This window comes from Antedon bifida, chromosome 6, assembly GCF_963402885.1.
Source record: "Antedon bifida chromosome 6, ecAntBifi1.1, whole genome shotgun sequence".
NCBI classification, from domain to species: domain Eukaryota; kingdom Metazoa; phylum Echinodermata; class Crinoidea; order Comatulida; family Antedonidae; genus Antedon; species Antedon bifida.
In genome coordinates this window covers 10642168-10667118 of record NC_136231.1, presented here as the reverse complement: position 1 = coordinate 10667118, position 24951 = coordinate 10642168, and the positions used below count along the sequence as shown (strand labels likewise).

Below are 24951 nucleotides of genomic sequence, written 5' to 3'. Positions count from 1 at the left end.
CAAGGTTGAATAGTGTAATTTCGATGATTTTTGAGTAAACAATCTACCGCGTATGGTCGTACGCGCTATAGATAGTACGATATTTTAACTACATTTTTTACATGTTTGGTTGGATGTAATGGAAATAAAAAATAGTTGATCTGATGGAATGATATGTAAATAAACAAATACTCAACAGAATTATGTTTACAGTTCAATTATTTTCAGAATAATAATACATAAAAATGTGTTTACCAATGGACAAATAATCGAGTCAATGACATAGCGCGCATGGTAACGTACGCGGAGTTGAATCGTAAAAAGTTTACATGCGCCCTCTGTAGTATGTGAAACGATCTATTTTTAGAAGTTTAAGTAGAGATCATCACGCGTCACACCACCTCTCACGATGCTCTTTGATCGGCCGCCGTAACTTAACATCGCGCTCATTGTGATACATTTCTGTTTTTATTTTTGGGGTTAGTGTAGCCTACTCTGTGCATACTAATATACACACAAATATGTCACACAAATAAAATATTGAACCTCTAAAAAGAGGGCACCCTTAAAATTTAGGGGGGACCCTTAAAATTTAGGGGGGGTCCGGACCCCGTGGACCCCCCCTCTGGATCCGCCCCAGACCCTCCTAGTTAGTAGGGTAGGTAGGCTAGGCCTAGTAGTAGTATTACTAGCTAGGGCCTACTAGGCCTAACCTAGCCTAGCTAGAGGCATAGACTAGCCTAGGCCTAGCTCTAGCCTAGTAGTAGTAGTAGCTAGTAGGAGGCTAGCGGAGCCTAACCTAGTAGGATATAGGCTAGCCTAGTAGGCCTAGCCTAGCCTAGTTAGGCTATTAGAACTCAACTTTGTTTATTAAATAATGCTACTAGCCTTTTCATTTATATTGCCTATAGTGTATGCTCCTTTGTATAGGCAAAAGTGTTTACAGTGGGCCTAGGCCTAGGTTTAAAACAATTTAAACTCTTAAAAATGAAAACCGACTCTCTCCCCGCCGATGATCTCGCGCGGAAAATTTAAATATAACGCCCTCTGTGTCGCATTGTACGTACTTCACACACGTCACACGACGTACGCACGGAGCGGACGCTGCCATTGAAAAAATATTGCGCAATAATTGGACGCCCGCTGGCCATATTGCGCAATATCCGGGACGCCCGCTGGCCATAAAAAGGTACGCATACTGGCCAAACCTACCCAACCCTGAATCGGGGAGCCTTCCCGATTGCGTCGAGGACATCTCTGCGCGTGTAGCGATTTTAATGGAAACGCTGTAGCGACGGTGTAGCGATTTTATGGAAACCAGGCTTAATGGTTGAACTTTGCCGATTTGTCTGCGATGAATCGGGGAGACCTCCCCGATTCGCGTCGGCGACATCTGCGCGTGTAGCGATTTCAATGGCAACGGTGTAGCGATTTTACAATGTCGTAACTCTTTATTATATGGCTCTGCAAAAACACACAACAGAGAGCCACTACTACTACTGTATAAAAAGAGGGGTGAATTTGTGTGTTTAACACAAAAATGGCTTCTAATCTTCAAAGTCGTAACTCTTTAGAGAATATATTATCAACCTGAGACAACCAGAATTTGAGATAGACAATGAACCTCCGTCCAAGAAAGAAATTATTGATGCAATCGGACATCTAAAAGGTCGCAAAGCTACCCTAGATGTCGCTTCTGAAATGTTGCAAGTCGCCACAGAGAACCCAGTATTCGTCGACCATGTACATAGACTGTTTGAGGAAATTTGGAGAACGAAAGAAGTACCAAGTGATTGGGGACTGTCCAAATTAACAACCATTTGGAAAAAAAAAGGCAGTCCACTTGATCCATCAATGTATAGAGGAATATCGATTGGGTCTACATTTTCAAAGATACTTATGGTTATCATTCTTTCACGTTTTTCCATCTTTTATGAAAGTCAACTTCTACGCACACAGTTTGGATTCAGGTCCAACAGAGGGTGCAATGATGCTATATATGTAATCAAGCAGATCCAGGAAATTGCGTATCGCTCAAATCGCAAACTCTATACATGCTTCATTGATTTAACAGCAGCATTCGACCATGTGAATCGTAATCTTCTTTTCCTAAGCGTTCGTAATAGGTTTCACTTAAACCAGTCTACTACTATGATTGACATTATACAATCACTGTACAGCTCAACGAAAGCATACCTTGCTGACGACGATCCGAGTGATGATAAGTTCGAAACATCTTCTGGGGTGCGACAGGGTGGTATTGAGAGTACCAGCATGTTTAACCAATATTTTGATTACGTTATTAGAGTGTTCAAACAACGCTGTAAAGATGCTAGTTTGGATGGCCTAATGATACAATACCTAATTCCTATTGAAGCTACAAATCGTGCTCAAAGACGTAAAGCACCATCAAGGGGCATCTATGACGACTTTGAAAGTGGCTATGCTGATGACTTTGCTGTAAGCTCCTGGTCACAAGAAGAACTGCAAACCATTGTGAACATCTTGAATAAAGTTTGTCTGGAATTTGGTCTAAGAATTAGTGCCCCCAAAACAGAAACCATTATATGGAACTGGAAAGAGGAAGTTGAAGAATACCCAAGATGCATCATACAAATTGGCGGCGTACACATTAACAACGTAACACACTTTAGATACCTTGGTGTATGGGCTACCTACAATGATGTTCATATTGGAGATCAAGAAGTAAAATACAGAATCAATTCAGCCAAAGGAGCATTTGCAGAGAATAGAGCATTGCTTACCAACAGAACGATCCACTTACAAACAAGAATGATGTTTCTTAATGGTCTAGTTAGGAGTAGACTCACCTATGGTTGCCATGCTTGGAGGGCAACAGGAAGTGAAATGTCCAAACTTAGCACAACATACAAAACCTTCCTAAGAAGAATGCTAGTGAATGGCTTTCAAAGAGTCTGCCCACCAAACCATGTAGACATATCCTCAGATGAAGAAACAGATGAAAACTATATAGACTGGCGTTACGTTATTGATAATGACGATCTCTACAAAATTACTGGCTGTCAACCGCTAGAAGAATATGTCTACAAGCAACAATTCAACTGGATCGGACATGTAATTAGAAAAGAAAATGAAGATCCTACAAAAATTCTTACTTTTCACACAACCCAAAGTAAACGAAGAGGTCGGAAGATACCATCAATACTTGATAGAGTTGTACAACAAAGTCAACTTACTAGATGCAACTTCATTAGAGCCTGCTTCAACAGAAATTTATAATTCCCAGCAATGTTTTAACTGTATATATGAACTGTTTATAAGTTGTTTTGTGACTGTGTAATTTGGTAGTAGTCACTCTCATACTGTAGGCCTACATTTAAAAGTAACACATCCAAATGCCAACTTTAAGTCAATGGCTACCAGATGTCTCTGTGAGACGGTTATTTGAACCAGTACCAGTACCAGTTTATATATATGGCTCTGGCAGGGGTCAATTATTGGCCCCTTGCTTTTTAATTTGTATATTAATGACCTTCCTTCTGTTTTTAAGTTTTCACAATCACTTCTGTTTGATGATGACCTTAAGTTGTTTAAAGTAATCTCTTCACCTGACACGCTCTTCTGCTGCAAGAGGATCTGAATTCAAATGTGGGATGGGCTGAGACATGGAAACTTTCTTTAAAAATAAGCAAATGACAATGTAAATCTTTGTATCACTCTGAAAACAAAGCCTATTTTAACCAAATATAAGTTGAATGATCAGGAATTAGATTGTGTTAATTTTCAAAGGGATTTAGGAGTTTTAATTGAATTTATGTTTGCATGTTAATTATGTTGTATCTAAGGCAAATAGAATGTTGGGTTTGTTATGGAGGAACTGTAGATTCATGGGCAATGGTGGAGCATTACCATCATTGTATCGTTCAGTCGTGCGCCCCACCTGGAATACTGTTCTGTCATTTTTAATTCAATTTCTTGTACACAATCTCAGCGTATTTCTAATGTTCAGAACAAATTTATTAGATTCCTTACTCACACTTGTCCTAACTATAATGTTTCTCTTATTTCTCTTGAAAATCGTAAAGTTGTTTTTGATATGGTTCTTTTATACAACTCTTTCAATTCTGTTTATGGTTGTCCTCTTGTTGCTTTGTTTAAGTTGAATATACCAACTCGTACTCGTAGCAAGTGTTTGCTTCACGTTCCTTGTGGTCGTGTTGAATGCACAAAACGAGGTATTTTTCAGCAGTTACCTAACACATTTAATAGGTTGCTTGTTACTTGATTGGATATTGATTTATTTTATGATAGGGTAAAATTGTTAAATCTCTATAATGTTCCGATCTTTGTTTATGTTATTGTTGCTTATTTGAATGTATTATTATAGTTTATTATGTTTAGATTCAACCTGTTAGTGGCGGTTTTATCGCTGTTGGTTGTCAACTGAATAAAATAAAAATAAAGAGAGATCTCATGCGCAGTGTATAAGAGATAGGAAATACTAAATACTACAATATAATAATAAATACTACAATACAATCGGAATTAAAACATGTTAAACTACAAACAACTAAACTAAATATCACAATCGGAATTAAAAAATCTTAAAGGACAACTTGACCGAGAACCATATTTTTACAACGTATTAGGGATGTAGGCCTGTATAATTTATGATTTCAGAACAATCGTAATCGCAAGATTAAGGATATCACCGCCGCGCACGCGCTCGCCGTATAGCCATCGCCGTAAATTGTTGTGACCTCACATGTGCATCGCAAAATATACTTAATGAGTCCAGATAAGCAAAAGAAACAATCAAAAATCAACATTTATATTTTTTTACGATTTATTACAGCCACAGGTGCATCGCAAAATTTACGTCATGAGTTTTCTGGCAAAGTCTGGCAAATCGCGAAAATTAAACACATTTTGTAAATAATAATAAGAAACATTTTAACTAAAATGTGTTAACCAACTTTATCCTGAATATCACACCTTAGAACTTTAATGAAGAAAATTACATAAAAGTAACAATAAATCCTTTAAATTGGTGATTTTACAGACGTTTTTCTCGCATTTCGTGAATTCGCATACTCAAATGTTCAATATTTTGGTTTCTATGGAACGCCAAAAGAGCAACATTATTATTATTTAACGCATTATTTGGTGAAAATCACGTTCAATTTCAATATATTTTGTCACTGTCAATAAGGAAAAAATGTTACTGTTGATACTATACACGGTTTCGTTAACTTTAAGAATAAAATAGACAAAGTAGGTAGTGATGTTGATTTAGGGTTGTTATTATTCTTTGAAAACAGAACAGTATCAGCAGTAACATATTACAGCATTAGAAGTTGACGCATTCCACTGAGTTTTATTCCTCTATTTATTATCGTTGCTCTTTTGGCGCTCCATAGAAACAAAAATATTGAACACTGAATAAGCGAAATTCGCGACCAGTGTGCGAGAAACACGTCAGTAAAATCATTCATTTAAGGGTTTATTTGTTACTTTTTATGTGATTCTTCTTCATTAAAGTACTTACTAGCAGGTACGTCCCGTCTAATGAACGGGCACCGTCGTATAATGACTATAATAATAATAATTTATTAGGAAATGACACCTTTGCATCGGTGGCACACACAGAAGTGGTGCATCCAAATTAACATAATACATCAAAACAATACATAATATGACGGATACAGGTTCTTAAACTATTTGCAAAAATATAAAAGAAAAATCATTATCAACATGGTAATACAGGTACTGTATTAAATTGTCCTACAGTATCATAGGTTTGAGTTGATAATTTAAAAAGGTATATAAAAATAAACATAAAATATATAGTAAAGAGTTTACATTACAAACCATTGTGTTTCAACATCAGGTACTGAAGACCTATAGTTGTTATCACAGGTGTATAATATTTACAAATCATATATAAAAGCAACAATACAAAAGAAAAACAATCTATATATTGGGAGATTTAAGTTCTGACCGTTTCTCCCATGCAGCTCTTGTGTATTGTTTACAAAACAAATCAAAAAAGGTCTCAGATTCTTTACAAATCGCGATAGAATCTCCACCTAAAATATACTGTAATTTATCATCAGCACTGGCTGTTGTGTAACGATTCCATGTGTCATAATCATTACAGAGCACAAGATTATTTTGTAGAATGGATAATTCTTTCATTCTAATATTATCAAATGCTTTACAGTTTAATAAAAAATGTTTAATGTCTTCAATTTCACCATTCCCACATAAAGTACAAAGACCGGACACATCATTGGACCATTTATAAGTTTTACAATCTAAAGGTAGAGTGTTAGATCTTAATTTAAATTTCAGACTTGTCTCATAAAAATGTGTTTTATCAAGTAAATATTTTTCTAAATTAGGGAAAGGTTTCAATTTTGAGTATAAATTTAATGAGGTTTTTTGCATTATATTATTTGACCACTCTGATTTATATGATTCTGACACACATCGCTCGACATTGCTGACTGAGAAAGGAACAAGAGTTAAACTATCATTATCAAAAACATTGTTGTAAAAGCCTATATCTGTACATTTTTCAAATATGTCAACACAACTACTAAGAAATTTATATTTTAAACGATCAAAGTCACATTTCAATTGTAGCATAGAATTAAGTACAATATTAGGCCACCTGTGGTCATCCATAGTTATAAAACGATTAAATAATTTAACTCTGGACAGTTTGTGTAACTTGGATAATGGAACCCACCCAAGGTCACCATAAAGTGCCTCTTTTGGAGTATACCGTGGAGCTTTGAGAAGAAAGCGGGCCATTTGCAATTGCACTTTCTCTAGGTCTTCGTTATCCTTCTTGGAATTATTATACCAAATGCTACAAGCATAATTTATTGAAGGAATTGCAATGGTTTTCCACAGTATGTTTCCATAGTACACCCGGTTAAAGTCATCAAGGTTAGCTATGATACCTTTGATATAAGCTATAAGCCGGTTGCCCTTTTGGATAACATGTTCATAATGTGAATGTTCACTCATGTTTGAGGAAATATAGACCCCTAAATATTTATAACTATTTACTTCTTTTATCGATTTTTCACCTAATTTCCACTCTTTATCTTTATTTATGCGTTTTCCAACAACCATGACATTTGATTTTTCATGATTAAAACCAAGTTTCCATTCTTTGGCGAATATATTGGCAATTTCTAACATTTCAGTCATTTCCCTTTCATTATTAGCAATCAATATAACATCATCAGCCCAAAAGAGCCCTCCCATCCAGACACCATTCATTCTTACCCCGAAATTGCTTTCACGAAGAAGTTTAACAAATTCATTAATAAATATAGAAAATAAAATTGGTGAGAGTACACACCCTTGTGACTGTAAGGTTCGGCAATCAAAAAGATAGATAGTACTGTAATAATAGTACAATGTGGTATACACAAATCTGTAAATGGATGTATACTGTAGAGACTAATGTACATACAGCATTTATATTAGAAGGAAGATAAAGTTATACAGTACTGAATTCTTCTTTATATTTCAGTGCCCGTGAGATTCATTTGAAATGGTGTACAGCAGCACTGCGCTGATCACTGATCATGTGCTACAGGCTGTCTCGATATTGCTAGTGACCCGAGTGACCAAATTGTGATGTAGGAAAATGGCCGAGGATTACCGAACAGTTTGCAATGAAATTGGTCTAAAAAACACATTTTTTTTCGTACAAATTTTCCGTTCTAATATAGACTAATGGATAAAGGAGAATTGGTGCCCCAGCTCGAACGAAGCTGGTATCGGACTTGCGGTTTAAGACTAGATAGAGGAACACATTTTGGCTTAGTGCTATTATATTATAGATAGATAGATAGATAGATGAGGCATAATTTTAAGTTGTGGTATTCACACGATAAAGTTAGTTATCAAATTTGGAGTCAAAATACAAGCGAAGGAAACTAGCGCCAGGCTTATTAGTACGTACCTGGACAACAATAATAACAAGGGCGCAAATTTGAGTTAGTGTTTACCGACCGACCGACCAACCGACCGACATAGTGAGCTATAGAGTCGCGTTTGCACGGGATCGTTCGTAATATACCTAGTCTATTAAAACAGGAATAGTGTATCATTATTAATATTAAACCAATAATTATTATTATATCAACATTGATTAAATTATTTTGTACATAGGCCTCTAGGTTAGGCTAGTGCTGCCCGAAAGCTCTGCTAATTTTTCTGGCTGTTTTACTTTTATCGTTTTGATTTAGGTTTTCGCTTTTTTTGTATCTCTATTGAGATGCAGCCACTGATACCCACAGCATTGTCATTTTTTCAGTAATTTGCCTTGGGATTTATATATATATATGTACATGTATATATTTCTCTTATTTATTATTACAAGATTATTAATAAATGTAATTTACAAGATTAAATACAAATTGTTTGTAAATTGTAGTAGTACCCTTTGGGTTTAAAAAACATTAATTTTGCCAATGTTCGAAATCTGCCGCGATTGATCTACGCTAATGTTTTTATGACCTTAAAGTAGCATTTTATGACCTTTAGTAGTCCTACATCTGCGACAACAACTAGTTGTTGTCTCCCTACATGTAAAATTACAAAATCAGCAAGGATACTAGGCCCAGGCCTTCTAGGCTTACTAGTAACCCTATGATTTGCCGACATTGATATAGGCATATTGGTAGGCTAATCTTAAGTGTAGCTACAACGTGTAATCATGATCTATATACTACGTTGTCTTGTGAATTAATTTTGCCTTGCGTCTACATTCAAAGTGACTTACGTGCGATTTTACGAATTTAGCATAGGTCGTAAACCAAATAACATTTTAAATTGAAACTTAGCAAAAATACTGTATATAGGCCTATCATGTGCTAACTTTAACTTTAACTAACTAAAAATGTCAGAGAAAGTTAAACGCGCACGCGCGTTTACAATTTTAAGGTGTAAAATCAATTTCTAATCAACTATATAAGCGTTTCATGTCATTTTAAGTATATCAAAATTTCAAAGCGAGCGCAAAATGTTTTCACACTCGGTGCGGACGTAGCGCTAAAAACATTTTTTTTCGCGTGAATTATGTTTTTCCAGCCTTTTCTAGTAATTTTACCAACTTTTAAACAATTTCGACTTAAAATCACATCATACGAGCACTTCGAATTGGACAATTCGCGTGCGTTTTGATGAAAAAGTTCATCAAAATTATGCCTTTTTTTAAACAGTCATAGTTTCTAAATTAAACGGTCAAAGTTATTTTTATTACATATTTTGGAAGATGATGAGTTGTAGATATCGGATCATGCATCAATATGGATAACCGGACATTGTGACGTCATCGTATGGCACTCGAATTTAAAATATAGGATTGTTGTCTCTTTCGTCATAGCTCATCACATTTGATAGAGCGCATCTTTCACTTATTCGTATTCCATTCCCCCGCCCCCCCCCCCACATTTTTATATTGTCTAGGTCAGTCAATTATCTTTCGCTCGATTTACCATTTTTAAAATTTTTATGACGTCATCATGTTCAAAAGCGTGAATTACTTGGGTCACTTATTTTCATCATTACAGTAAATTTCAATATGTTATAGCTTTTCAGAATGAAAAGTGATACTCATGATTAAACGTTTTCTGGAAGCTGTTGAATTGTAGATACGTATTCCTGTGCACATTTTTGCGCATCGGATGTTGTGACGTCATTATATGGCCAGTTTAATTATAAAAGTCGTAATTTTATATTTTGCGTCATAGTTCATGACATTTAAGAGCGCGCATCCATATTCTACGTATCCAAATTTCTTCAACACGTTAATATGTTGTTGCTCATATAATTTTCTTCCAAAATTGATATCAACGTGTTTTATTTTGATGACGTTATGATGTTAAAAAATGGAATAAAAGGCGGGTCTCATTATTTTCACCTAACTACACTGTATGTAGTAGGCCTATATATATAACTGTATATAAACAATGTATACAAAATAGAGAGCACACTAATATAATTTTATTTTCTTCAGACACAATGGCATAATCTTTTTTCTGTGCGCAATATATACTACCGTATGACGTGCACGTGGAGTTTGCGCGGCGGATAACCTAACTCGTCCATAGTGACGAGTTCAAATCTAGTTTATTATACAAATTAGGTGTACGGTACTAAATTATATAAAACAGTAATAAAGAAAAAATAATAATAATTTATAAGGATTAATAGAGATTTCATGTTTTAATAAGGATCAAGCAAAATCGTAATGTATAGTATGGAAAAGGGCATATGTCTACAATAAGAAATGGCAGTCAACACACTCATATGCGAGGCATATATACGTTACTTTACTAGTTGTAGTTTTAATTTAAATGGGACAGAAGTCTGATGAAACATGATGGAATAAATGTTATATGGCAAACAAAAAAACTTCTAATAAAATTTTGGCAAACTTTATATTATGCCCACGGGCCCCATACACCTCCATTGCCGTTGGTGTTTGGATTGGCACCAGACTCCGAAGTCGGATAATTTACTGCAACTGCATCCGCTTCATACACGGCGAGTCTATCTAATAACGCAATCACAGTATCAATTTCGGTTTCGGCAAGATCATTCTCTTCTGTAGGATCGGCTGTGATGTTGTAAAGCCAGACGACTTGTCCCGAGTATGCAGGACCAGATACAGACGTCAACGAGGCGTCTGGAGGAGCAATCCATCCATCAGTTCCTATTTTTAAAAATACATTATTAATTAGGCCTAAATTATTTTCGTTTTCACACAATACAAAACTTTACTTATATTCACTTCAATATTCATTAATTTATACCACTTGTGTGTTATCTGTAGTTTGTTTCCCTAATGTTAACAACCAGGAATGTAAAATAATAATAATTGTGAAAATTATATATACACAAGATGATAGAAGGAGTAACGGCAGTCTGACAAAATGTATGTTGAATATTGAAAAAATATATGACTGCAGGCCTATTGGGAAATTTCAAATTAATCTTTGTGAAATCAACAACGTTGTGCTTACCTTTGTCGCCTGTAATTAGCTTCATATCACCAGACCTAATGGCAGCACTGATCTTAACATCGAAAGATTGTCCGTTCCATTTCTTACCCCCTTTACTCAACACCGCCATCGGATCAATGTTATAAAGAATTTCTGTTCGCCCTGAGGCACTTCCACTCCTTCATGAAAAATAGTAAAAATAATAAATCATTATTAAATCAACCGGTGCCTGCTGCTGGAGCTATTTACTCAAATTGTGAATACATATTTTCACCGACGCATTAAATAAGATTATTAGGAGAACTGGTATGGAAGATCAAAATAAGTACACAGACGCTTATTTTATCTTGATGGTAAAATGCTCTTCCCTCTGCATTTATTGAAGTAAGTACGCCGACAATATGGTTTTGCTTGCACCAAGTATGTATGGTCTAGAACATTGTAAATGTGTGTCAAAAGTATATATGCTTATAATCGTATTTTATATCTAATAATGAGAAGAAGTCTGTATGTATGGAATTTATCCCCAATTAGTAAGAAGACATATGGGTAACCTAAAACAAGTTTCAATGCTAATACCAGAGTGAAATTACTCTCTTCCATATCTGGGTCATATAATATAAAACGATCTAAACGATGATTTAGATGTCAAAATACACTAATAACTAACTAATGCATACATACACTTTGTATAATTTTAGTTCTGACATTTTTTGACTCATTTTGTATGTGCTTCTATTTTCTTTTATCAGAGCTTTCTCTATGAATACACTAATGTAATTCGTGTATGTGCTATATAACAATGCGAGGAATTTATTACGCCAGCCTAGATATTTTAGGCCGAGTGCACACACATTACAAGAATTCATGAAAAAATCGGTATTTGACTTTTATACAAAGAATTAAGTTACATCGAAGCTTATTAAAAAAAAGTTAAGTCAACTCTTGTTTAGTTGTGGATTAACGTTTGTTAATAATGTTAATAATTAAAGTGAATTTAATGAATACACGAAAATTAAAAAATGTAGCGAATGTAGCCTATTCGCGAACCTCAGCAAAACAGTGACTCACTTAATCGTATTCCATTGATTCACACCGTCAAGAGTTTTTGTTCCGTTAGTATTCCAGTCAGCAATGCCTTCAATGATTGTCGGGAACCAATCACTTACATGGATTAGTTCATTGTTTACTGTTCCTTTGATTCCATCATCGAGGAGTGGACTATGGACGAATCCAATAGCACGAATACCGCCCTCAAAGTATGACCCCTTCTCGCCTCGAAGCGGCCAGTTATATCCACCTGCAGCTGTATCACCACCGTTATCTACAAACGTTTAAACGTTTACATTTTAAATTGACTTAGAATAATTAAGGTACAAAATAATATATTAAAAAATACTAATATAGAAGGATTTCATTTATTTGTGGACGCTATCACCATCATCCTCTCGACTTGACATGATGCTTTCATTATTTCTTTGCCATTTTCTAATACATACCACTTGAAAAGATGATAACAGTATTGTCGTACATATCAGAGTTAGATTTAAGTGCTTCAATAATATTTCCTACAGCTTCGTCCATACACGTCACCATACCGGCGTATGCTAAACGATCATTGTCATTTATTGTTGATGTGTAAGGGTCAGTATAATTTGAAGGGGCACTTAATGGTGTATGAGGTGCCTGGAACGGGATGTATAGAAACATTGGCTACAGAAAAAAAAATTGATTATATATTTATATTTTTATCACAATAACATTATTCTAAATGTCATTCATATTGAGCTTTATAAGGCTTACATGTTGCCGCACTGACTAGAAACAAAAGGATTGACAATAATGAAAGTCCTCTCCAGAGAGGTGGAAACCCATTTCACAGGATAAACACACACAAGATGCTCCACATAATGTCTTGAAAAAAAGTCGTAAGAAATTATGCTGACCTACCTCATCTGGGTCATGCTCTGATATGATATCGACTGCTTCCTCGGCATATAGTATAGTAGAATAGACTCCATCATAGTTCCACTCAACCGAGGCGTTACGTCTGAAGTCATAGCCACTTGATTTATCATGTGAGTAGTAATCTTCAGATCCAGTTAGATAACCTGACGTCAAAGGAAAAAGAAAAGCAGAATGGATGCGGTAAACAGGTTTCTAAACTATGATAACAATTGCTACTAGTAGCTAGATCAACTTTCGTATGCACTTTGAGGTCCAGCGAATTTGACTGTTTAATAAGTTGTGAGGATGATGGAGATATGTATGTAATAAGGGAGTTTATTTACAAGAAGTTGGTGATCCACAAGGTCAAAAGCCTTGCGGAGATCAATGAAAACTGCGGCACTGAGAAAGCCACGGTTGATGTTAGTATAACAGTTATTAAGTGTCTTAGTCACTGCTGACAGTGTGGAGAAGCCGGATCTGAAACCAGATTGACTGGAACAAAGAAGGTTATTTTCAGTGAGGTGATTTTAAAGTTGAGTGTGAATCATTTTTTTCAAGGATTTTGGAGCAGTTACATAGTATGGAAATAGATCTGTAGTTGTATAAGTCATGAGTATCACCAGATTTGTGTATGGGGGTGACATTTTGATTGTTTCCTGATGTAGAGGAATGTGTTTGATTTAATAGAATGATTTATGATATATGTAACAGGTATGGAAATGTGTTTGGCTGCAAGCCTCAAGATCCTGCCCCCGATTCCGTCCGGACCAGTGGCCTGCTTAGGATCGACCGTGAGCAACTCTCCCTCAACTTCATACTGACTAACAGTTTGAAAACTGAAAACAGGTGATTGTCTTTCTTTTACCTGGATGTTAGTGTTGAAAGGAGAGCGATCTAGCTTTTCTCTGTTTATAAGAGAGGGACCGATATTGACAAAATAGTCATTGAACCATTTGAGGGCTGCTGATATATTTTGTGCACAAGATCAAGCAAATCATCCCTATCAATAAGCCAGGCAGGTAGTTTAGATCTAAAACGCCTACTGACAATGGGTGCATGACGATTAAAAATATAGTGTATAAAAATTATAAAAGTTATCATTCATTTCGGTGTAGATAGGTATATATTTACAGATAGACTGAGAGATGAGTCGATTCAGTGCACATATTTTACCATTGGTATTAATATGAATTTTGTGTGAGACATACTTTGGTACATCTGAAAATCCAATTCTTGCATTTTTGGGTCAGAGGTCAATGACCTATTTTTCACGCAATTTTACCAATATCTTTATTTTATGGCACAGTATTTGATGAAATGCATCAATCCTTTTGAAATTAGGCACAATATTAAGACAATTGAGACAATATTAATAATAAATAGAAAAGTCATTTGTATGTTATCAATTAGGGTGTTTTTTACATTTTGCGAGTAAAAAGACCTAGATTTGGAATCACTAATAAATATCTGGTGAAGTAAATTCACTTGGTTACATTTAATAATGTTGGACAACATATCTATTTTATAGTGACCTTTCGGGTGGTATGATGATGATGATGCTTACATTTGGTGATGTTAAAGGTGTTTGTTAATGTTATGTGTCACAGTTGTTGTTGATTAATTTAACTGATAGGCCTATGCTAAAACAACATAGTTAGGAAGATAGTGTCCCAACCAATTAGTTAAAAGAAACTAAAATTACCCAAAAAAGTATCGAAACCCCTTTCTGTTGGCATACATGCATTTTCATAAAATCCAAGATGCCATTTTCCAACCATATGTGTTGAGTAACCTGCATCGCGCATCTTCTCGGCAATGGTTACCTCATCAGTTGGAAGACAGCTTGGCTGGTTCTGCTTCAGAACACCATGCTGAAGACCCGTTCGAATCTGCACAAGACAATCCAATAGAATAAGAGTTAAATGGTAGTCCATGGTATTGTATTTACTTGCCAAAGACCAATCCTTTTAGCCAGTCTGGCTTTCGTCCCAACATGGGAGTATCATCCATAATTTAGTTTAACTTTAATTTCAAGTTATTTAATCAGATAAGCAAAAATGCAAACAAAAATCCTTTACAAATTAATGGAGTGAAACTTCACATTTTACAAAAAAAGAAAAACATTATGAAGATGTCGATGATGATCAGCAGTTTCAAATGAACGTCTAAATCCGATTGATAAAGTTGACGTGGTTTCATATCAAATATTTTGATTATTATTCATTCATTCATTCAATCTTTTATTTCGGAATCTCTGGTCCATAGAAAGTAAAAATCACATAAAAATGAAATAAAATAAACAAGACTAATTACTACTACTCATCTCAGGATGGCATTCCACCTGGAGAGCATCTTCGACTTAACTAAGACGTTGCTTATTATCACATTTTCGCTTGTATTTATTCTACCAATCAGGCCATATATTCATAAAAAGAAGGAATTCTACATTCCGTAAACAGCAACTTGTTTTTAACATTTTAAAGTAAAAAGCGATAATAATCAGATAATGAGATTTTCAGGCTTCAGGCAAGATTAGGCTTCTTAATGGTTTGGCGGATACAATTTTCAAGAATTTATACAAAAGCCAGTTTATAATTTAATATACAAAATCAAGAACACCATCAATCAATGGCGTCGGATCAAGAGAACATGGGTGTTTGTTTTCATAGAAATCATCATGGGAAATTGACAAATGTAAATTTGTATTTTATTATATAATGTATATTTTAAATTGTAATAATTACAATTTAAAATATACATTATATAATAAAATAAAATAATTGTATGTTGTTGATTAATGGAGATGTTAATTTTAATGTTAAATGTTATTATATTATTTATCCAATTTTTATAAATTGTCATGATTGTTGTAATTCAGTTTTTTTGACTGCAAGAACAATTGAAATAAATAAACCTTGATATATAAATACCTCTCTCCGTTATTTTCTGTTTTGCACAATTACTTATCGATTTTGCATAATAATAATAAACATATACATGGCTGCAGTTGCGTGCTCAAATTTGAGTTAGTGTTTATAATAAACATTCGAATTACTTGGGACAGTTTACACGGATAAGAAATTAAAACACAATCGACCTGATATTACTATTGTAAAGAAATGTAGGTTCCAATCGTAATTGGCGCTCTTGGAACAATTAAAAATAAATGCAAAAAAAAAATGGCATGAAAAGTTAAGAGCTCAGATATCGGCCATCCTGTAAAGAGCACACATATTGAGGAAGCTGTTATGTCTCTAAGCTTCTTATTTCGTTTTGTTTCCCAAGGTAAGACTCGATCTCGGTACCACCGAACCATACATCACTATAAGTTGTATTTACTATGCAGTAACCACTTTGGTGGAGACAGATTATTAAATGCCGCAATGAATTATAATTTTGAACTATGATGACTTTAAAATATAAAAAAATGATGCACTGTCAAACTATATACTTTTAAATTTAATATATGAGCATTTTAAGGAAGAAAGTTAATTTTAAGTTTGTTATTTCGGCCTATGAAAATGTCATCATTTGTTTGATTGTCGAAACTATTTAAAAAAAAATTAATATGCAATTAATGATGACTTATTCAACTTGTGTTCTCTTAATTTCATAATAAATCATACATATGATGCACTTTAAGAAAATGAAATGCAAAATATGTGTTCCCGAGCATTCTGACGATCTAGGCCTATATTAATTTTAAAATTTAGCATATTTTCACCAATTTGTTAACTTACAGGTGCGCAGCCTGTCACTTTTAACGTGCTCGTATAACGTAATTTCGAGTTGAAAAGTGAATCAAATATGATGATATTATTAAAGAAAGGTTGCAAAACAGAAATCGGGCAAAAAGAGTGCGTATTAACGTTTAACGCACAGTGCGCGTGCAAAAATCTGCGCCCTCATGGCAATATTTTAAACGCTTAAAATGGCCTGAAACGTAATCTAATTTCATCGTAAATAAATGTTGACAGTTTTGAACATTTTAATCGCGTGTAGGCATGCATTATATGCGCTACGCACGTAATTTTATTGCCAAATGATGAAATATGACCTGAAATTTATGATTATCAAATTTTATTTAATTGTGATTCATGCTTGTGAAGATATGATTACAAACATGATTTCGTTAAATCGTGCGTAAACCGCGTAATTTTTTATTGCGCACCGTGAAAAAATAATCACATCGCATTCGGGCCATAAGGAATATACTCTGAAAAATTGACTTAGCTAGATGAAACTGATATCAATACAATTTAGTATTTACCTACCAACCGACCGACAGAGTCAGCTGTAGAGTCAGACTATCTTTAGTTATTGTTGAAAGAAAAATTAAGAATATGCCTACGACTAAAATTCATTGTTGTTCTTCACTCTGCGCTTTTAATCCTTTAGTAGGTCACTATCTTTCTTCATTATCTATCTTCTTCAACTATTCAAGGTTTAAACGTTATCAAAGGAAGCATCCATTCCCACCTTATCCGGTGCTGAAGTGTATAATAAATGTGGGTTGATAAAGGCATATGTAGTATTTATTATATATACAATATTAAAAGTAATCGAGTGACCAGCTGAATTAAAATTGTCTGTTCTGTTCAACAGGTTGATCAATCATTTGATTGCTAATCTATATTATGTTGTGTGACTATTCTTATACGGAGACATTTTACATTCGAAAAATGCAACCAGTTTAGTAACCCGTAAATGCTTTAGTAGTGTCGACAAATAAAGTTTTGCAAGATTTGCCGCAAATGTGACATGGCATGAAGGTTTCTAAAGAGATCTAAGTATTTGTTCTGCTTGTAAACTGGATAATCATTGTCTCCTAAGATTTCTCTCGTTTTCTGTTTTGTTTTTGTCAATTTTAAATCTATGTGATTTTGAAAAATAAATAAAAAATGAAATGAAAGTATCACTGAATGTCACGGAGTATAATATTTAGTAGCCAAGATCATCTTGGCTACAGAATAGTACAAATCAGTACTTACTTGGTACCTTCCGGTCAGTAGTTGGCTTCTTGTTGGTGTGCAAAGAGGTTGGACGTAATAGTTTTCCAGCTTTACCCCTTCCGCTGCTAGGCTGTCCATCACAGGTGTATCAAAAATCGATCCGTGATAGCCAATATCGCGATACCCTTGATCATCAGATAGCATGAATATGACATGAGGTTTTGGGCTAGCCGAAGTGCAGAAGTTTACGTAGATAGAGAACACGAGCGCAATAATAATTGAACCCATCTTGGACTTGGATAGAACGTATCAGTGAATGAAGTGTTTATAGGACCTAATCCATTTGGATCCATCTGCGGATATGGGCACTCCTTTTTTGTAATATTGTGTGGACTGCATGTTCTTGGTTAAAGAATACCAATAATAATACAATTACATAGAAAGATAAAACATGATGCTGTCATGGAACTACAGTACAACTTATCAATCATAACATTATAACCGTAACATTTCAACTTGTCTTTTATAGTACATGACTGATTCGTATCAAAAACAAGAAGGCAACTATCTGTAGGCTTAGGGCCTAGATCCACAAAACACGAGCACGTGAGGTTCATGTATCTAAAATCGTTAATTTCTCACTAAATATGAACACAAAATGTCCTAATAACAAAAATAATAACAATCATACCAGTTAACAACTGCACCAGAACACAATGCACCTGCATGTGCTGTATGGCCTTGTTATAGATATGATTTTATGTTTAATAACTTTATTTCATATATAACATACTATCATAGCATATAATTACGTCAATGAATCTGTTACCATTTTGTTTCTGTATCTACATTCGTTTAATTTATTTACATTTAAAATGTAATGTAAATGTCAGGTAATCAGTAAAACAAATAAACATATAATTATGTCAATGAATCTGTTGCCATTTTGTTTCTGTATCTACAATTCGTTTTACATTTAGCATTAAATGTAAATGTATCAGGTGATCAGTAAAACAAACAAAAACATATAATTATGTCAATGAATCTTCAATTCTTGGGTTCAAATCCATGTCGTTGGGATTTATCCCTTGCAAATAAAAAATACGATTTATCTACCGATAGAGATTGGGCCGATTAGAATGCATTGGCCAGCATTCTTTTACATATTTCATAACATAGTTCATAGTTCAGTTTAGTTGTCCATATAATACGGAAATTCATGTGACATACAATTGCTCAGAGTTAAAAGGTTAATACAATAAAATTACATAGCAACAAAAATCAACAACTTAACTACGGTTATTAAAATGTCTAATTGAGTACGGAATAAATGAATTATGGAAGCGTTATAGAATGTAGGTAATTTAACCGATTGTAATGTAGTATTTAGGATATTTTAATATTGACATTTATGCTTCATTTACTGAATATTTACTTAGTAATATTAACATTTGTACTGATGCACTAACATGTAATAATACATGGTAATAAGTCATATAATATTGTGCTGGGCTGGAATGATTATGTTTCTGATCTGCATTATGTTGCTCGTGAAGCCTTTTTATTATGGAGAACTAACGGCAAACCCAGAAATGGGCCTTTGTTTCATTCTATGACATTTTCTCGTTCTTGTCTTAAGTTGCGTTACGCACGTGTAAACAGAATGATCAACAACTTACTGATAAATTGGCTCAATCTTTCAGTGATAGGGACTACCAAGGTTTTTGGGAAGGTGTTAAGCATATGAATGATACTAGAGCTAATACCTCTGAAGTTATTGATAATGTTAGTGGTGAAAACAACATTTGTAATCATTGAATTTGTTTAACTGTGTGGATAACACGACTCATGAAGCTTTTGTAGAATACTGTCCGCTTGAGATTGGTATAAATGTCACTCCTGATCTTAGATCTAATTGCATTGATAAACTCTCTGTAGGGAAATCACCTGGACTTAATGGTTTGGGTGGTGAACGTAACACATTGATCTTACACTATTAATTATATAGTTATCTTCAGATGATTAAAAATATTTATAGTGTTTAAAAAATGTATTAAATAAAAAAAACCTAAAAATGCTATACATTATTAACAATGATTACACTATTATATTCACAATACACTATTCACATTTTTAGTCGCATGCAACGAAACTCTAAAGCTCACTATGTCAGTCTGTCGGTTGGTCGGTCGGTCGGTTGGTCGGTCGGTCGGTAAACACTAACTTGAGCATACGAATGCAGCCATGTTCTTAACTATCCAAAAGTGTGAATATTGTATAAATCATAATAAGATTTTCTTTAAAATTTGCACAGTGAAAGAGGTTTGGTTGCAAACATGCACAGATAAAATTATTTTGGTTAGGGTTATCTCTACCTTGTTGCCATAGTAACGCCATTTTTTAAAATTACAGCATTTTCTTGTAATTTTGTCTGTTATTTCACTGTAAAATAAGGTAAACGTTGATTTTAACTTTAACTCTTACACGGATTGTTGAAATTTCATTTAATTTTGGATACAAGATGATGAAAGACTTATAAACAAACTGAAAGCAAAACATTGTTGATCGGGTATGTGAATGGACCTTACCATTTATTTTCAATAGGGGTGTTTTTACCAGTTGTAAAAATTCCAATTTTGGCCAAAGTTTAATGCCTCAGAACGTCTATGGTAACACTTGAATTGCGGTGTTCTTAATTATATATATTCTATGGACATTGTGTGAATGGATAAAAGGCAAACAACTTTGGGGAATATATTTTTGTTATACTGATGTTGACATAAATATTTTTATTTTTTCTGAATCGGGATATGGTATTTTGTAAGGTAATGGCATAAAAATTGAACTGAATTCAAATTGAATCAAATATTAAAACCAAAATGTAGTACAGACATTACTCTATTTATTGGTATAAAGAATTAAATGTTTGAGCAAGAGAAACTGTACTTATGGCTATTCGTATTATACCCTACCCCAAAATTGTTTAAAAATCTAGAACTGATTGTTTTGCTAACTTGTGTGCGTACAACTTCATTTAAACATGTACATAACGATGATGTAGACATTGCTCTATACAGATATCAACAAATGCTTCCTTTGTGAAAGGTAGATAGAAGACTTGAATAAATTGAAAGCGTTACATTTCTGGTAGTGTACAGGATTGGACTGTACCATTTATTTGTAGTAGGAGTTATATATATGCACTTGCACTGATGAAGGGCTAGTGTTGCCCGAAAGCTCTGTTAACTTTTCTGGCTGTTTTACTTTATCACAGATTTTCAACCACCAGATACATTCTCTCATACAACACACGCCCTCACACTCAGTGAAGGCTTAACAAGTCAGAATAAATTCCAACTTTAATACGCAACGGTTTTTTAAATGATATTGTGTATATGTAAATCAATTGTTTTGCGTAGCACTGTGTATAGAAACAGTGCTCATATTCGGAACATGATCTCATAATCGCGTCGAGCATAGCTCATTGGCGAAAGTTCCATATTTTTTAGTTGTATGAAAAAATGTCTCTGGCGGGATTCGAACCTGCAACCTCCCGCTTACAGGGCGAGTATCGTACCACCAGACCACAGAGCCATATATGGTATTTTCACAGATTTTCACCCACCAGATACATTCTCTCATACAACAAACGCCCTCACACTCAGTGGAGGCTTAACAAGTCCGAATAAATTCCAACTTTAATACGCAACGGTTTTTAAAATAATATTGTGTATATGTAAATCAATTGTGTTGCATGATCTCATAATCGCGTCGAGCATAGGTCATTGGCAAAAGTTCCATATTTTTTAGTTGTATGAAAAAATTAAAAAAAATATGGTAACACTCGAATCGATTTGTTTTGCAAATGTATGTCAATATGTCAATAATTGTCAATAATTAAAAACATACAGTATAATATAATAAAAAGTGTTTAAAAGCAAAGACTTTTTTACTGTTGGTTCTAATCATTTTCAGTAATAAAATTAGGGTTACTACAAACTCATTTTAAATATTATCTTTCCTTTGGTTGGCAATTCTTGCACTTCCACTTGCACATAGTCTAGGAATCAAATTACCCAGAACAAGTGCATTGGTTTTGTATCTATAATTATGGTTAATTCTGACATAGACGAACACAATGGAAATCTATATATATAAATTATGGTTAATTCTGACATACACGAGCACAATGGAAAAACTTCGTGACAAATCTCCGCCTTGGATACCTACCTTATCTATCTCAGATGTACCGCGAAACGTAGATTTGATGACATTAGTTTCCACTATTAGGATATTGTTCCATATTTCTATCTTAGGAAGATATTATAAAGGGTTTTATAACAAAATTCCTGATTTCATCGGTAGATTTTTAACTCTACGAGCGGTAGAAGTAATTTCCGGGTTCACGGTAAGGTGTGCCAATCACCTTGCAACTTCCTGCATGGTTGGTTTCAACTAAGTTGGCCGTTGGTGGCGATAGCCATTTTATTTTTTTGTTTATTTTCGGACCGCGCGTGTGAAGGTATACATAGGAGTATATTGTGGGGAATAAGTATATAAAATTACATCGAGCTTTTGTTTGAAATCGAATGAAACCCCGATAGCCGAGTTGTTGAGTAAGCTGTCAGGACTTTATGTATACTGTGCGCTATCTGTGTCCCGTTTGGACCCTGGGACACTTCTGCCCATGTTGCAAGCCGTCTGAAACGTCTTCCTTCGTAGGCCAAAAAGACTCACTGTTTCGCGGAATAATGTATTTATTATATAGAATAAACACCTCCCCAATAAAACAACAATTAATAAACGCCCATCCACATTTATACACACAATATTGTATTATATTTATAACACAATTATGCTATTTTTAGTAGATTTCATCGGACTGTTATCTACAATTTACCAAGCATTTCTTATTCTTTTCATAATTTACTAGAGGATTTTATTTGTAAATGTACCATATTATTGAAACTAAAAAATGTAACTTATCCCTCAAATAAGCACCTCCCTCAAATTAACTCCGCCTCCCCACATCCACACTATAAGGACCCTACCAAACAATAAACACAATACGTAAAACGCTATTAATCATCTAAGACACTGTGAAACAGGTTAGTGAGTAGGTTTAGTTTTACGATATCAAGCATTTCAATATTGGTAACCGACCGAAAACGTCCAGGCCAGAATGTCCTTCTAAAACCTTTTTACCCGAGTCATTCCGAGAACCATCGTCTAAACTTCTTAGAGGGGGAGCGAGCGAAGCGAGCTCACCCTCTAGTCTCCTTAATCTTCGTAATAAAAGGATCTTTTCTTTTTTTGTTGAGACTAGATATATCTGTGTCAAAATAGTCACAGATGTTCTTAAGCTGTTGTAAACTAAAAAATGTTGCAGATGTTAACATTCTCAAATTGTAATGAATGGTTTAACATGAGCCTTTCTCTTACAGCTTTATATATCATTTGAATGTTGTTTTCTTCTTTAGCGGGATCATCATTGCATTCAGAATATTCCAATCTCCTTAATCGTTTGGCTTCTCTGGAAAAAAATCCACTGAATGTTGTTCCATCTTTGTTTCTTTCCCTTCTCATACCTATACTCACATCTTCAGGATCATGTTTAATACATGCTTCTCCTTCCTCGAATTTACATCGAAAATACTCTATTTGCTTGTTAGTGAACCTTTTTGCTCCTTTCACTACTTTCAATGCCCATCCCATATCAAGACTTTTTTGACAAGATGCTGATGAGGTACTATCTTTTAATTGAAAATACTTTAGTGCTTGTTCCGGCTAGTTGTGAAGCATAAGCTATACGTGCTCTGTCGCATACATTTTCATGTTCAGGAGCATATGTATGCTTCTCTGCATTCAAATGGATCGCCAAACGACCTAATGATGAATATGCCTTCACACAACCTCCTTCGGGACAAAAGAATAATCCACTCATCTCTGTATCTGTATCTTCAAGATTAACATAATTTCTTCTTTCCTTTTCTGCTGTGCTGTTAACCTTCTGAAGATAATTTGGTTGGATAGGGATTCGTCAACTTGAATGACGGCAGGCTCTGTGTTATCTTCGATATTTACAATTCTTCCGGGACCTATGTTGTATGCTTTCCATATAAACATTTAATTACGTCAATGAATCTGTTACCATTTTGTTTCTGTATCTACATTCCTTTCACTTGTATCAGGTAATCAGTAAAAACAAATAAACATATAATTATGTCAATGAATCTGTTACCATTTTGTTTCTCTATAATTTAATTGTATGGTATGCTGTTAATTGTGTCAATTGAGAATATGCCTGCACTGGTTCTAGCAGTTTTGCATTCATTATAAAAAGTTTTAATTTACAATAAAACCGAAAATGTTGAATAAAACCGAAAATGGTTCAAGTATTGAGTTAGCAAATTATCGTATTGTTATCTCTTGTTTATAACAGTTTATCAGCTTGAATGGAGTGTTTTTATAATGTACCCAGATTAGCCTATATGTTTCACTTATAGAATGGATTTGGATATAAATGGCCTATTTAAAGTTTAATTTTTGTAAACAATGAGCGATCACATTGCTAAATAAAAATGCATAACTATACATTAGTTGTTGAGTAAACTCTGCCATTTAATTTATTATTTATTCATTTATTATTTCAATAATGGATTTGAATAATGTTATAATTGTGACATCAATCATTACTGTTTTATAGTATCGTCTGTAGACAGTTGATTCAAAACTATGAGAAAATATATATATGGTGTTCATTTTAATTATATGTAAAACAATGTAAAAATGTGGTCTATTTATCAAGTATTCAGATATGCAAGTGTTCTGTCTTGTATTGAACATAAAAAACTATGACTATAATACCCCTTTTACACCGCCAGTAAAAATGCGTAGTTGATCCGGAATTGTATAACCCGAGTCGTACCCGGGACGCAAAAATACGGAATTGTAGGCCGGTGTAAACGACGTAAAAAGTTACCCGGGTCGCTGAATCACCCGGGTAAGTAATGCGGAATGTATACAGCGTCAAGTCAACCCGGGACGCACCCGGG

At 34.3% G+C, this 24951-nt stretch overlaps 3 protein-coding genes across 3 annotated transcripts in view; 1 reads left to right on the top strand and 2 right to left on the bottom strand.

Moving 5' to 3' along the window:
* Positions 1 to 24951, top strand: part of LOC144845548 (peroxisomal multifunctional enzyme type 2-like) — a 254730-nt gene that overhangs the window by 70048 nt on the left and 159731 nt on the right. The gene's annotated exons all lie outside the window — the stretch shown is intronic.
* On the bottom strand, positions 5935 to 7257 carry LOC144845158 (uncharacterized). The gene has a single exon (XM_078702311.1). The coding sequence runs from the start codon at positions 7255 to 7257 to the stop codon at positions 5935 to 5937; it is 1323 nt and encodes a 440-aa protein (XP_078558437.1).
* LOC144845552 (arylsulfatase I-like) lies at positions 10314 to 18244 on the bottom strand. Its single transcript, XM_078702964.1, has 7 exons — positions 17936 to 18244; positions 14647 to 14833; positions 12945 to 13105; positions 12494 to 12707; positions 12066 to 12318; positions 11016 to 11173; positions 10314 to 10705 (listed from the first exon to the last, which is right to left on the bottom strand). The coding sequence occupies exons 1-7, from the start codon at positions 18182 to 18184 to the stop codon at positions 10434 to 10436; spliced, it is 1494 nt and encodes a 497-aa protein (XP_078559090.1). The 5' UTR covers positions 18185 to 18244; the 3' UTR covers positions 10314 to 10433.

What these genes read in the sequence shown, in the direction of transcription:
- LOC144845552 (XM_078702964.1), bottom strand. Translation starts at nt 18,184, where the DNA reads ATGGGTTCAATTATTATTGCGCTCGTGTTCTCTATCTACGTAAACTTC. An exon ending in TGTTATCATCTTTTCAAGTG is followed by an intron (nt 12,319 to 12,493) that starts GTATGTATTAGA and finishes AAACGTTTGTAG; the next exon opens with ATAACGGTGGTGATACAGCT. An exon ending in AATCAATGGAATACGATTAA is followed by an intron (nt 11,174 to 12,065) that starts GTGAGTCACTGT and finishes TTTTTCATGAAG; the next exon opens with GAGTGGAAGTGCCTCAGGGC.
- LOC144845158 (XM_078702311.1), bottom strand. Translation starts at nt 7,257, where the DNA reads ATGAATGGTGTCTGGATGGGAGGGCTCTTTTGGGCTGATGATGTTATA.